Here is a 12,519-nt window from a genome sequence, read left to right as displayed (position 1 = left end):
GTTATGCACTAGCATAATGTCATTCATGTCCCTGGCAACATTCCTGATTTACTGCAGCATAAGCAAAAACCCAGTCACACCTTGAAGATAACAGCTTAAATTGTCCCCCTCTTTGGTATTTTATTACACAATAAACACCACTGCAAAATTTATAGCTCATTCCTACAGTTCGATACAAGGTTTGAAGTACAACTAAGGTAATAAGAGTACACGAAAAGGCATCTTGAGCCTTTCTTTATCTTTCTTCAGTTCTAAGACACCTTGGTGCTGGTCCAATCCATGAGCATAAGCTGGAGTAGTTCTTTGCTTTGAAATGCTGACCAGCAAATCAGGAAATAGTACAAAATTATGAATAAGCTCAAGGAAAATCCCTTTTCCTCCTTCTTACGCTAGGTGAACAGAAGATCTAGAAGTTAAAAGAATTTTGCAGCCACAGGCATTGAGAAGAGACCTTATAGGTATCCTAGAGTCAAAAGACATTACTAGTGCATACAAACCAGTATATATTATGACTGAACAATCATACACTAGTACAGATAACGTTCAGTATTTGCCACCCCTCACCCCGGCCCTGTGTTCCCCCCTCTCCCCAGCCCTCCATTTATTTGTTAAAAATGGGTTGTCTTAGTTAATATACGGTGACAGGAGAAAAACAAGACTCTTCACAAACAGATTCATGGAAAAGCACTACAACAGATTGACACTTAAACCAAAATGCACATACTTGATCAGAGGAAAGTGTTTCTATAAGAAGCATGAAAGGGATGAAAACCTGCTGAGCTATTTCTCAGAATTAAATACCTGCTTTGGTGAACGGGGAATAATGAGGCAGTTGACAAGAATGAATGAAATACATTTCCATTTCCTAACCCAGAACAGGTTACCTTTTCCATCATAAATGGCATCAAATGTTTGGTGATGGTAGGACTGTCATCTCACAAACAGAAGCCCTGCAAACCTGCTGAGACATCCTGGAACTGTATAACAGCAATAATGGATAAAAACAAGTGACCAAAGTCTGTCAACAATCAATCATTTAAATTGATGCTACGTTTATAACAATTACAATGAGAATAAGCTTTTTCAAATTAAAATTTAAGCATCAGCAATTATGTAAACAAGCTCTGAACTGTACTTTCAGCAACAACATTGCTTGTGAGTATTCCAAAAACCTGGGATGTCCACATATGAAGAGAGGAGATAGAAAGCACATTTGGGTACCTGCAATCTTGGTTTGATGCCATCAGACCATGACCAAGAAACTAGGAAATCCAACAACTTCCCATTAGACACCCTAACACAGCATGCAGAAGCCTTATTAAAAAGCAAGACTCATTCCTATTTTAGCAGAAAAGTAGGCAAGTGTATGGACACAGAGGTGCTACTCTGGCATGTGTGTAATAGGTATTTAGGAAGAAAACATTCTGTTATTGTTATCCATTTATACAGATGTGTGGAAAAGTGGCAAAATGACATGAAAAATGAAAACTTGCTTCATGCAATTTCACTAACTTCCATGAAAAAGAACCATAGCCAGTAATGACAATTTTACAGAAGTACGGTACGGAAAAGAATAAAACCGATAGCATTTAAATGTTTAATTAGTGAAATGCAAGAAAAATAAGCAATGTTGTAAGCCAGGGAAGAGTATTTTTCTTGGAAGCTGAAACCAAACAACTGATCAAAATCCTCTTGTAATTATATTTCATTCAGAAAAGATAAAAAAAGTTGTATAGATATAACTAACTAGCCATGTGTCTTCTTTAGGTTGAAAACACACCTGTGGACAATTAGCTAATTCTCAACTAAGTATTCAATTAATAAAGTAGATGCTTTACTTTGAGTGCGTGGTAATAGTGACTATAAGTAGGTTGCACCTTGTTCAGCTCATATAAGCAGCTTTGGGAACAGCCTGCGGTGGCTATATAGGGCTCAACAGATTTTGGAGAGAAAAAAAGGAGGCTCATTACTGGCAGTGGCAGCCCCCACCAAGGATTATCGCCAGGGACAGAGGTGGATTGTACAAGACTGCTTTCTACTCTGAGTGGGGATGAAAGTACAAGGAGGATAAGAGGCAGAGAGAAAGCGCATCCTTAGTTTCTCAGTCAAAACACCCTGGGCAGAACAGCCACGCCAGCACAGGGGGACAAGCTGTGCCTCCCCCCGCAGGCTGCTGGATTTCCATCCCTTCCTTGGGCTAGGCTGAGGGATGGCATTACTGCACACAGGAGGAGACAGGACGCTGCTGGGAACACAACCACCCATACCACATTATGTCACATGCGCTACCAGGTCAGAGAAAATAACTGTGGCACAGTCCCTCTGCATGTAAACTTGGCGTAGCGACAATAACATAAATATTTGAGTCACTAAAGAGAATAGTAAGGATCTTTCCACTTTGGGCCTCACCTCTACCATCTGCAGTTAGGATAGGTATGGCTTTACGGTACACTGCTCTGCTACTCTGCACTGAATCCTCATGGGGACATTTTTTGTTAGACGGAGGGAAGGACAGAGACTTTGATAATTATAATGTAAATTCCAGAGCATGCAACTTCGGTTTCTACCAAGTCCTTTCTCTCTTATCTCTCTCTCAGTCTGGTATTGCATTTTCCTTTCTCCCATATAGCTTTATAACAGAATATTTCATTTGTTCTTTAACTCAGGACAATGAACCTTTGATTAAAATACTTTCCCAAAAGGCATCTTAAAAAATTTTTGAAGGATAAACAAGTATCCAGCAGCTAAACAGCAAACTTACTTCTAGTATTCAAACATGGAACTGCAAGGAGTTGGCAGACTTGAGTTTTGGGAAAGATGAAAAACTTTCACTTTGGTGAAATCTTGTTAACTCTGCATTGGGAGGAAATTCCTATTGTTATTCGCAGTTCTTCTGTGAAATTTATCTTAGTTTCTTATAATGTATCATTCTGATCAAATAAAAAGTTGGCAGGATATAAGCATTCACCAAGATGAAAAGGATTTTTTTAACAAATAGAGAATGAAAGATGTTCTAAGATTTTTTTTTTAACATTTCTTTTTTTCTCTACTGAATAATACTATGATTTTTAATCAGTTCTACACAGCTAAAATTCACTATGGAGTTATAAAGAATATATTCTTATGACTCGGTTAAACTGAACATACAAGGTAGGGTGTCCGTTGCGCTTAAATTGGCCTTACCATGAAAATAAATAGGTCTGTACTAACAACGGAGTATGTCGTGTGCCACAAATATTGTCACCATAATATTGTTACATATTAGTAAAATGAGATACACATAAAAGACAATCTTACAGAAACTTAAGATTAATGTATATGAGATCTTACAATACTCTTTCTATAACATTTTAAACTTCATAGTAACCGATTAACAAGCAGTTAGGTCAATGTTATGTTACTTCAGACAAGCAGTTAAATATATATTTATATGATGCCATTTTATCTCATAAACATTAGAATGTGAAGGGGGGTGTGGATCTTTTTTCCACTTGAAGTAGAACACAATCAATTGCACTTGAAATCTTTGGGCTTTGCTTCTTTCCTCATTACTGCTGGCAAAGCTGATATTATTAACATCCCCCCACTCTTCCCATTACACAGCCCATTTTCAAAACTTACATTGTTTCTAGATCATAAAAAAATTTGTGAACCCATTCTATAGAAGTGTCAATTTCAATAATTTTTACTTTATTTAAAAATAATTATTGAAAGAAAAAGAAGTATAAACAGTTCCTGCAAATAGGTACTAAAGAAAATGCATCTTTTTGCCCAGTTATTTTTTTCACAAATATGCAGGCTGCCCCTCACCCCAAATGGCTTTAAAGGGGGTTTAATACATCCATGATTTTGTGTAATAATTTGTCTAGAAAATCTGGTTTGTCAGCATAGAAATATTTCAATTTATTTGAAATTACAAAAATGAACTGACAATCTTCTTGATTCTAACTGTGATAACATACTGAATACAAAATAAGATAGTCATAGCTAGAGCAGTCCAGATTTATTGGTGAAACAATTTAACAGAAAAAAGCAGTTTTCACAAAACTGACTTTTGACAAGTATTTCAGTTTTCTCTCTGATATAGCATAGTAAACCTTTCTTGTTCGGACAATCCAATACCAGCCAACACTTTGCATCCATGGAGCTGGTTATGCCTATTCTCCCACTACACATATTCTTTAACTGAACTACAGCTCATGATAAAATGCAGGTCCTTGTTTTATGAGACAACAGAGACATCAAATGAGCACAGCATAACTGTGGTTAGTCTTAAGCTACCTCAGGGTAAAGATTCCTGGTTTCAGTTAAGTTGAGCTAGGGGCAAAGCTTGATTTGCTTCTCACACCAACAGTGAGTGAGAAGCTAGTGTCATCACATATTCATGAAGTCATTAAGCTAAGACATAAAAAGAGATTTATAACTAAGAATTTGTGTAGTTTGCACTGAAGAACTTACATTTGTTGGTTTTTGGAGGAGAGAGGAAGTTAATATTTTACTGCTTTTCTTACACTGGGCTTTCAGTTGTAACGAGACTACAGTGACTTCTACGCTTTCTGGTCTAGCACAGAATAACCTCATTGACAAGTGATCTCACTGCAGGCCCATTTTCTGAGAGAAAGGGCATCACAATACAGGGCTTAAATGAAATCAGAACTTCTGAATTTGACAACAGAATATGCTTTATTAATCTTTTTTTGGCTTTTCCCCTTATTTTTCATGGCTCATAACTGTAAGAACCTCTTACCTCAGCAACCATTTATCAGAACGAAAGGGAATATGTCAAGATACTTTTTAGAGCTTGTCAGTAATGCTCTTAATTAACTATAGCAATCACTGTTGAACAAAATGAGGTTCTTCTTCACTAGTTTCTGAGTAAGACACTTCCTATTTCCAATATGCCATTTTAAAGTCAGTCTAGTGATGCACTATTTTGCACAGAATTTCAAAGCTCAAAAGAAAAGAATTAAATCTACTGCATAAGACATGAGAAACCACATAATACAGTCGTTTTAAATAATGTAGCTCTTACGTATTTTCTCTCAGTAAGTATCTTGTTTCAGGTGTCCTTTATTCATACTTCAAATTTTATAGGCTTCATTTACTAATGTGAAAGTCCTGATGAGATCCAGCAAAGGAAATGGGAAGGTGGCAGGCTATAAAGCATTTCAGCTCTAGCTGCTGGTAGACGCTTAATGAAATATTACTGAGTGATCAGGTTTATATAACAGATATATTCTAACATTTTATGTCATTCACATTATTCTGGCATCAAGATTAGATGGGGAAATGGATTCTGTACTCTATTGCTGGGCATATGAACAAACAATGGAAATGCCAGAATGACAAATGTCTTCCAATTCATCTTACATACTTTAATTTGCAGAAAACTGCTGAAGCCCACATCAGAAATTCCTGCAGGATTAGCCTAGGGACAGTTGAACAGGATGATTCAATCCCTTCTAAATATTTAGCAACTCGAATATTCTCTGATTATTTTTAATGACATATCAGACCTTCTACTTTGAAAAGGCTGGAAACTTATGTAGCTGGAAGAAATTACTTGCATATGACTTTGTCTCCCTTTTACGTACAAAACCTTTTAGCTGAATGGGTTAATACTACATGTTATTCTACTTAAAATATATTCAAAAACAAGAGAAGGGTGAGCTCTCACCTAACAAGGCCAAAAGACAAGGGGCAATGCAGGCTTGCTTACCGAGGCCAAAGAGGAGCCAGAGTTTCCCTCTGTTTTGATTTGCAAAAGCAGATTTATGTTTATTGCATCTTTAGTGTGAAATACAAAAGATAATTGTATATCAACAGAAAAATTCCTACAGACTTCATTGAGGCCAGTTTTTATTTCTGTCTGGCTTTGTTTTTGACATGTACTTACAAGCTTATGTGATGCTTCCAGCTTAAGTCCTGTCTCATTGAAGACTATAGTTTTATTTCTCAAAGTTCCTCAATAAGTTTAAAAATGTGACTCTAGCTCTTAGCAGGCATCTTAGTATTTTTCAGTGTAATTTAATTACTTTGTTATGGGTTTATAACAAAATGTGGTAAGCATTTGTGATAGAGCAAATAAGCATTTGTGACAAGCAAATTCTGATAAGCAATTTACTGTGGGAAAAAAGCATTAGTGTTCCCTTTAAGAGGAAAACATGTGAGATGTTGCTGGTGTAATTCTCATACAAATATACATTCTTTCACATGAGTACTCTCATAGAAATGAATAGGATTGCTTACGTGGGTAGGTATTCATCACTTTGCATATGGATAGCAAAACCGAAGTCCAAATAAGGAATACAAACCAGACTCAAACACAACAGGGGTGATTGAAAGCAATTCTTAATTTTGAATTTCTTGGAGAAAGACCAGTCTGTAATTAGAATTTCTAAACATAATTTCCTCAGGGATTTCAATAACTGCAATACAAAAAGCTAATGCAGGTTTCCATACCAAAATTTTATTTGGCCTTATTTGTTTAATAATATACAAACTGACTGTGTTTAAAATTTGTACTATCCAAATTCTCTAGAGCAAGAACTACAACACTAAATTTCAGCTAGCTGAAAATTGTCTGCAATCCTTTTTTCGTCCTAAGCAAATTTAAATGCCTAAATAAAAAAAAAAAATGTATTAATGCTATCTATTATCTTTTACTGTCTAAAAAGACGTGCTTTGTTTGTCAATTTTTAATATCTTGTGAAACAGTGCTAAATCTTATACCAGGTAGTAACAATAAACAATGAGTTATGAGGATACATATAGTTTTGTTTTTTTTTTCTATGCTTACATGGCTCTTGTACTGGTATTTTTCTCCTTCTTAACCATGATTTCAGTTCACAAGGTTACTCTTGGCTTGTAATTTTGTTTTTGTAAATCTTGATGTATAAGAGAGCATAACATAGCAATGAACGTTTATCTTCTGTTGGGCTCAAATTCTTTATACAGCTGTCTATTATTAATGAAAATGTACAATTCATTTAAGTCTTACTCAAGTATGCACAAAAAATGGTGTGTAAGTTTTTTTTTTCTTTTTTTCTCTGTTACTTAAACGGTTTTATGATAAAAAATCTGTAAGGACACTATTTCATTTCTGAATTGCAATTCAAGGCAAGATCTGGATTATCAATATGTACACTTTAGAAAGCGGCATTGTGATTTGTAAAGCCATGGGTATCAGCTGGGATTTTAAGTGAAATCATTCCAACACAGAAGTTTAGACCGGAATTTAACCTGATGGCTGTAAAAACTTTGTGCTGTTTTCTGGCATGGCAGCAATTCCCTTTTTCTTTTTATTGTGCAGCACTGGGGCTTGCCACATACCCCATGTCACGACAGACACAGAGGAGAGGCAATGCACTGTGCTGAAAGGGCACCGCTATGTCAGTTAATGAGGCCCCATGCCACAACCTCTACAGCAGCTGCAGATCACGGATGGAAACTGTCAGACCTGCAGCACTGTACTGTAAAATTTGAAGTGAATACTGGTAGTGATGTGCTGCCACTGGTAAGAGCCAACCACCAAGTTGTTCCTAGTGATAAGATTAATTAGGCAACTAAATTACTACTTTTATCTTAGCAGTGCAATCAAGAACTGAAAGAGTGCAAGGAAGACACAAATGGAAGAAAAGCTGTATAAAGAGAGAAACCAGCCCACCTCATTTTAGGATATTTTGTGCAACCTGTGTTCCTTTAGCACTATTATTCTGTGTTTTAATCTTTCCAGGTCTTTACATGTAAATGTTTTCATGGGCAGATTGAGGATGATAAACCTAATACCCATTTATTGAATTGCCTTTTCTCATCTGAAATGTAGTCTTTAAAAAAAAAAAAAAAAAAAGAAAAGAACCCCCCACCTTCTTACTCTACAGTATATTCATTATCAGATCAACTCACACTACTAATTAAGTTAAATTCGACTGCTAAATAACTTCTGAAGAGCCAATTTATCTAAGGTAGTATGAGCACATATTCAGTTCTCCTTATACATCACCAGCTGTTATTAATTAAATTCTAGTCACTTCAGACTACAAGTTTGAAATAATTGCCACTATGGAAACACTTTTACACTGTACTTAACAGTGAGTTCAGCTGTTACTTTACTGATATTTATAGTAATCTGAATATAGGTAGACACCAGTCTAGTTATTTCATTTTAAAGTTTGTGAGATATTCAGAGGAACGTGGAATTTTCAAATTTGTTTCTTGAATGTAAAAAACTTTGTCATAAATACACATGAAGTGCAGAACTGAGTTTCATGGATTGTGCTCTAAAGAAAACATCTCCTTTCTGAAGGTGTAATATACCTTTGCAAGCTCAGAGGGGATCACAGTGGCAGCAAGTGATTTTTCCCTCTGCAACAGCTCCTCTCAGCTGGCTGCTATACTGAGGTGAGGGTTGAAGTGATGCTCGCAATCTGCTTCCTCGTTACACACCTTCCACCCACATCTATGAAGCATCTGTGGGCTGATGCTTCGGCAATGGCTAGGTCTCTGCTGTGCAAAGACTATCAGCACGAACAGGTATTAGGAAGAAAAGGTGTACTTTGTGCTCCCTTCAGCTTCTGAACAAATACATTGCATTTAATTAGTCATTATAGCAGAAGGTTCAAAGAGATCTTCATTACAGATAATGAATAATATTCTTGCATGTAAAAGTTTTGCAACCAGAGGGAAACAAAATTGTCCTCTGGATGCATTTAGCCCACTGGTAAAACTGGACTAGTTTCTCCTGAAATCAACTACACTTTCTCAAGTTTCAGTCGTCATAGTACATGTAAGAGAAATGAAAATCTTAAGTTCTGAAATATTTATTAGTCCCATGTTTCAGGGGAAGTGTGAATAAAATCTGCATACTTCCAAAAAGTAAAATTCTTGCGTTTTTAATAATACACTTCCAATATGTTGTGTCCTGCAAAGCTAGTTGGTATAGATATTAAACTATTACTTGATATATCAAGTTTTGCTTTCTGTTATTGCAAAAGCCATTTGTAAGAAACAAAAGGTTGCAGAGAATGAACAATGTTCCATACATTTATCTCACTTTATGTATAACATAACACATTTACTATCTTTTTGCCAAAGGAAAGACCCATCAAGAACATAAGAAGAGGAACTCTAACATCTCTACAAATAATTTTTTTTTCTTTTTGCATTCTTATTTTGTTCATGAAAAAATATCAGTGATATGATGAATATTTTTAAGGTGATCTACAAGCACAACTTTTTTCACAAACAACAAACTTCTGGAAGGTTATTTTCTTTTTTCCATTACTGTTATTTAACTGTAAGACTATAACCATGATTAGAAATTCACTTTGTCTTTGTTGTATGGGGGATGACGGGAGACAAATGCTGTACCCTTTAGTGAGTCACCCACTGAATTCACAGCTCACCTGCTGATTTTAATTTATGTGATAATTTACAAAACAAAACACCTCATGTCTTTCATCAATACACTGCATTTCACTTATTTTTATGAAAACGTACTATATTTTCTTGCATTGGGTACTCTTGTTTGTGAGCAGTTTCCAACCTCCTATCTAAATGTAAATTGCTTAAGCAAACAAATTATTAAGAGAGAATTGAAACAAAATTCTTGAACCCTTTCCAAGTAATACAAAGGAATATGTTTATGATACATTGTTATTCTTTAAAAGTGAAAACAATACTATTAACTAAGGTCTACATTTTAAATGTAACAATAATTTCAGTTTCCTAAAAGATACAAATCAATTTCAGCTTAAGAACAGTGAATCATCATCATTGTCATCAAGTTATGTTAATTATAGCATTTAAAGTCTTAAGCAAATAGCTTAGAATCTAAACATATGAAAGAGAACTGGAGACAGAAAATGATGATATGTATATACAGAAGACCTGTAAGTTAGTCAAATCAACAGTTCATATATATGATTCGCCACGCAAATTCACCAAGAATAGCTCTTATTCCTAGAATTATTTATTATTAATATTGCAACTCGTATAGCCACTTTATGTAGATTTAATTGGGCACCCTGAGGATGCCCAAATACATACACAATCTTGTTGGAAGAAAATACTAAAACAACCTGACATTCACCAGCTACTGAGAAGTTACTTTGAGCTAAATTGTCTACGCAGCTTTATGTGGTGATTCTGGGAATAATTTTTGCCATTAGCTTATAAAATGACTAAAATAAACGTGTTTTATGTAAATTTGAGAATCCTGCTGAGGTTCCTGACAACTGATAAAATGAAATGAAGAGAAAACAACTAGTGCAAATAAAAAGTTATTTGCATGAATTCTGGTCAAATGAAAAGAAGCTAATGTACATGGCATTTACTTATAAGGAACTTGCCTTGTAAACTGTAGATTTCTCCAACGCTGTTCTGCCGGGTGATATGATGCCAATATGCACTACGAGGAAGTGAGATAGACTTGGATAATGTCATTGGTTCAGACAGACTGGTCTGGAGCTAAAAAACAAAGCAAACATAAATGGAAGATCACACATAACCATACTTGATAGATAATCTCAAAACTGTAAATTGAACCAATGTTGTTATGAAGATACTTTCCTGAATTACCACAGGTTTTATACTGTCATTTAAACTGTTATAAGCATCAGCACTGTGAATGCTCAGGAAAAAGCTGCAAAAGTGTATTTGGTTATATAAATTCATTAGCACAGGTTAATATTAGGACATAGGAATATGTCCCTATTTATTTATCTACAGCTATTCTTGTTGCTGCCAGGATTTTGTTATTTTCTTCTTTAACTTTATGATAATTTTGGATTAGCATATGCCTGAAATCTTAAACCCCTCTACAATCACATTTCTTTTTGGTCATTTAACCTGCATGTTGGATTGAATACCCAGAAAGATGTTAAGAGAGAATCTGAGACAACCAGCAGAGAATTAGCAATGAAGAGTCATTAATCCCCTAATCCTCCACTCAAGTGGAAGCATTTCATCACCAGTAGTAAGCTACAGCCTCAAGAGCAAATTTTCCCAGTCTGGGGGACTTCATGTAACCGAAACTGTGAATTGCATCATAAGTGTCCATGTGTACAAGAGCTACGGCACAGAAACTTGACAGGAGGAATGTAAACTTTATTACTGAGAGCTCTGTCTCCAATGCACTATAGATGCAAGTGAAAGACAAGACTAGGCTATAGAAAAAAAAGAATGATGGAGGATTGTGTACCCTGCCAACCTCTTTGGATATACCTGTATAACTTATGCTTTCTCTGTCTAGAAGAAAAGAGAATGTATCTGCAAAATTTTTGTATCTCTGGCTTTACAGAATATAAAATGCTATCAGTAATTTGTGGCATCTAACAAATCACGATGACTCTGTGGGGCATGTAATTTCTTCAGGGAATGTCTGGATCAATACTGAAGGATCAATTATGTCTGAAGATTTAGAGTGGAAAACCTCTTAATTTCAGGAGCGGCACCAGGATGGTGAGGGTGATACTCCGAAAAGGTGTGCCTAGAAACCTACATTTTCAGAGTCCAGCTACAGAACAGAAGGTATTCAAGGTCTGGATCATTTACTGCAGGCTAATAATTAACTCCTAGGGATTCCTCATTCAGAATCATAACGCCAAACTAAAAAAAAAAAAATTATCTGCACAAACTCATGTTATTCTGCAATAAAAAAAAACCCCAAACAACCTTTTAGAGGCAGTATCCACCTGAAGATCTGCAATTATTTAATTTTTGAGTATTAACACACATTGATGTATGGCAGATATTTTGCTTAAAATCAATCTATTGTAATTACTTCCATTGTTGTTTTCTTGAGAATTGTCATCAAAATTACTCCCTGTCTACAGCTAATGTCTTTTCTGCTCATTTATAGCCAAATATTACATTTCATTTGTCAGTGGTGCAGATCATCCCTGGAAGTTATTCAATATGAAGTAAAGAGCTTGCAGAAACATTTCCTCCATTAAAAGAAGTTCAAAATCCTTATCACTGGAATTCTATTTTTAGGGAGACTTGAGAATTTAAATTTTATTGCTACAGAGAATTTCCTTTATTGTGGACGTCAGGGCAATAACAGATTTTCTAAGTTATTCTACCATGTTAGTATAGCAAGGGTAACAAGGGTAGCTTTGTTGAGTAAGAAAAAAAAAAATCATGTAACTTCAATACACAGATGATTTATTCATAATTTATTCACCCAAAAGGTAAATTATAGTCTTGAGGCAACAGGCAAAACTTTTTATTAGTACGCATTCTGAAAAAAATAATTCCAGTAAAGGGAATCACTTTGACTATGGTTCATTATCTCAAAGCTAAATCCATGGACTGAATTAAGTGGTTAAAGTTATATCATTATTCCTGATCTGAGATGATTAGTTCCTGCCTGATCTGACCAACACTGATGAAGAAGAACTTCATATGCACACATTAAAGCTTTGAAAGATTCAAAAAAATCCATTCTCATTATAAATTAAGGTAAGAACTGCTCTAGTGCAGAAGATCGCATTGCGAGCGTTCACAGTACTTTGTTTC

The 12,519-nt window shown here is 35.3% G+C and overlaps 1 protein-coding gene across 1 annotated transcript in view; it reads right to left on the bottom strand.

Moving 5' to 3' along the window:
• Positions 1 to 12,519, bottom strand: part of DOK6 (docking protein 6) — a 281,105-nt gene that overhangs the window by 44,935 nt on the left and 223,651 nt on the right. The window contains exon 7 of the mRNA XM_076330059.1: positions 10,350 to 10,467. Within this exon, the coding sequence (XP_076186174.1) occupies positions 10,350 to 10,467 (118 nt within the window). The remainder of the gene's footprint in view (positions 1 to 10,349; positions 10,468 to 12,519) is intronic.

This window comes from Aptenodytes patagonicus, chromosome 2 (genome assembly GCF_965638725.1).
Source record: "Aptenodytes patagonicus chromosome 2, bAptPat1.pri.cur, whole genome shotgun sequence".
NCBI classification, from domain to species: Eukaryota; Metazoa; Chordata; class Aves; order Sphenisciformes; family Spheniscidae; genus Aptenodytes; species Aptenodytes patagonicus.
The sequence above is the reverse complement of the archived record's forward strand: the minus strand, read 5'-3'. Positions and strand labels throughout refer to the sequence as shown.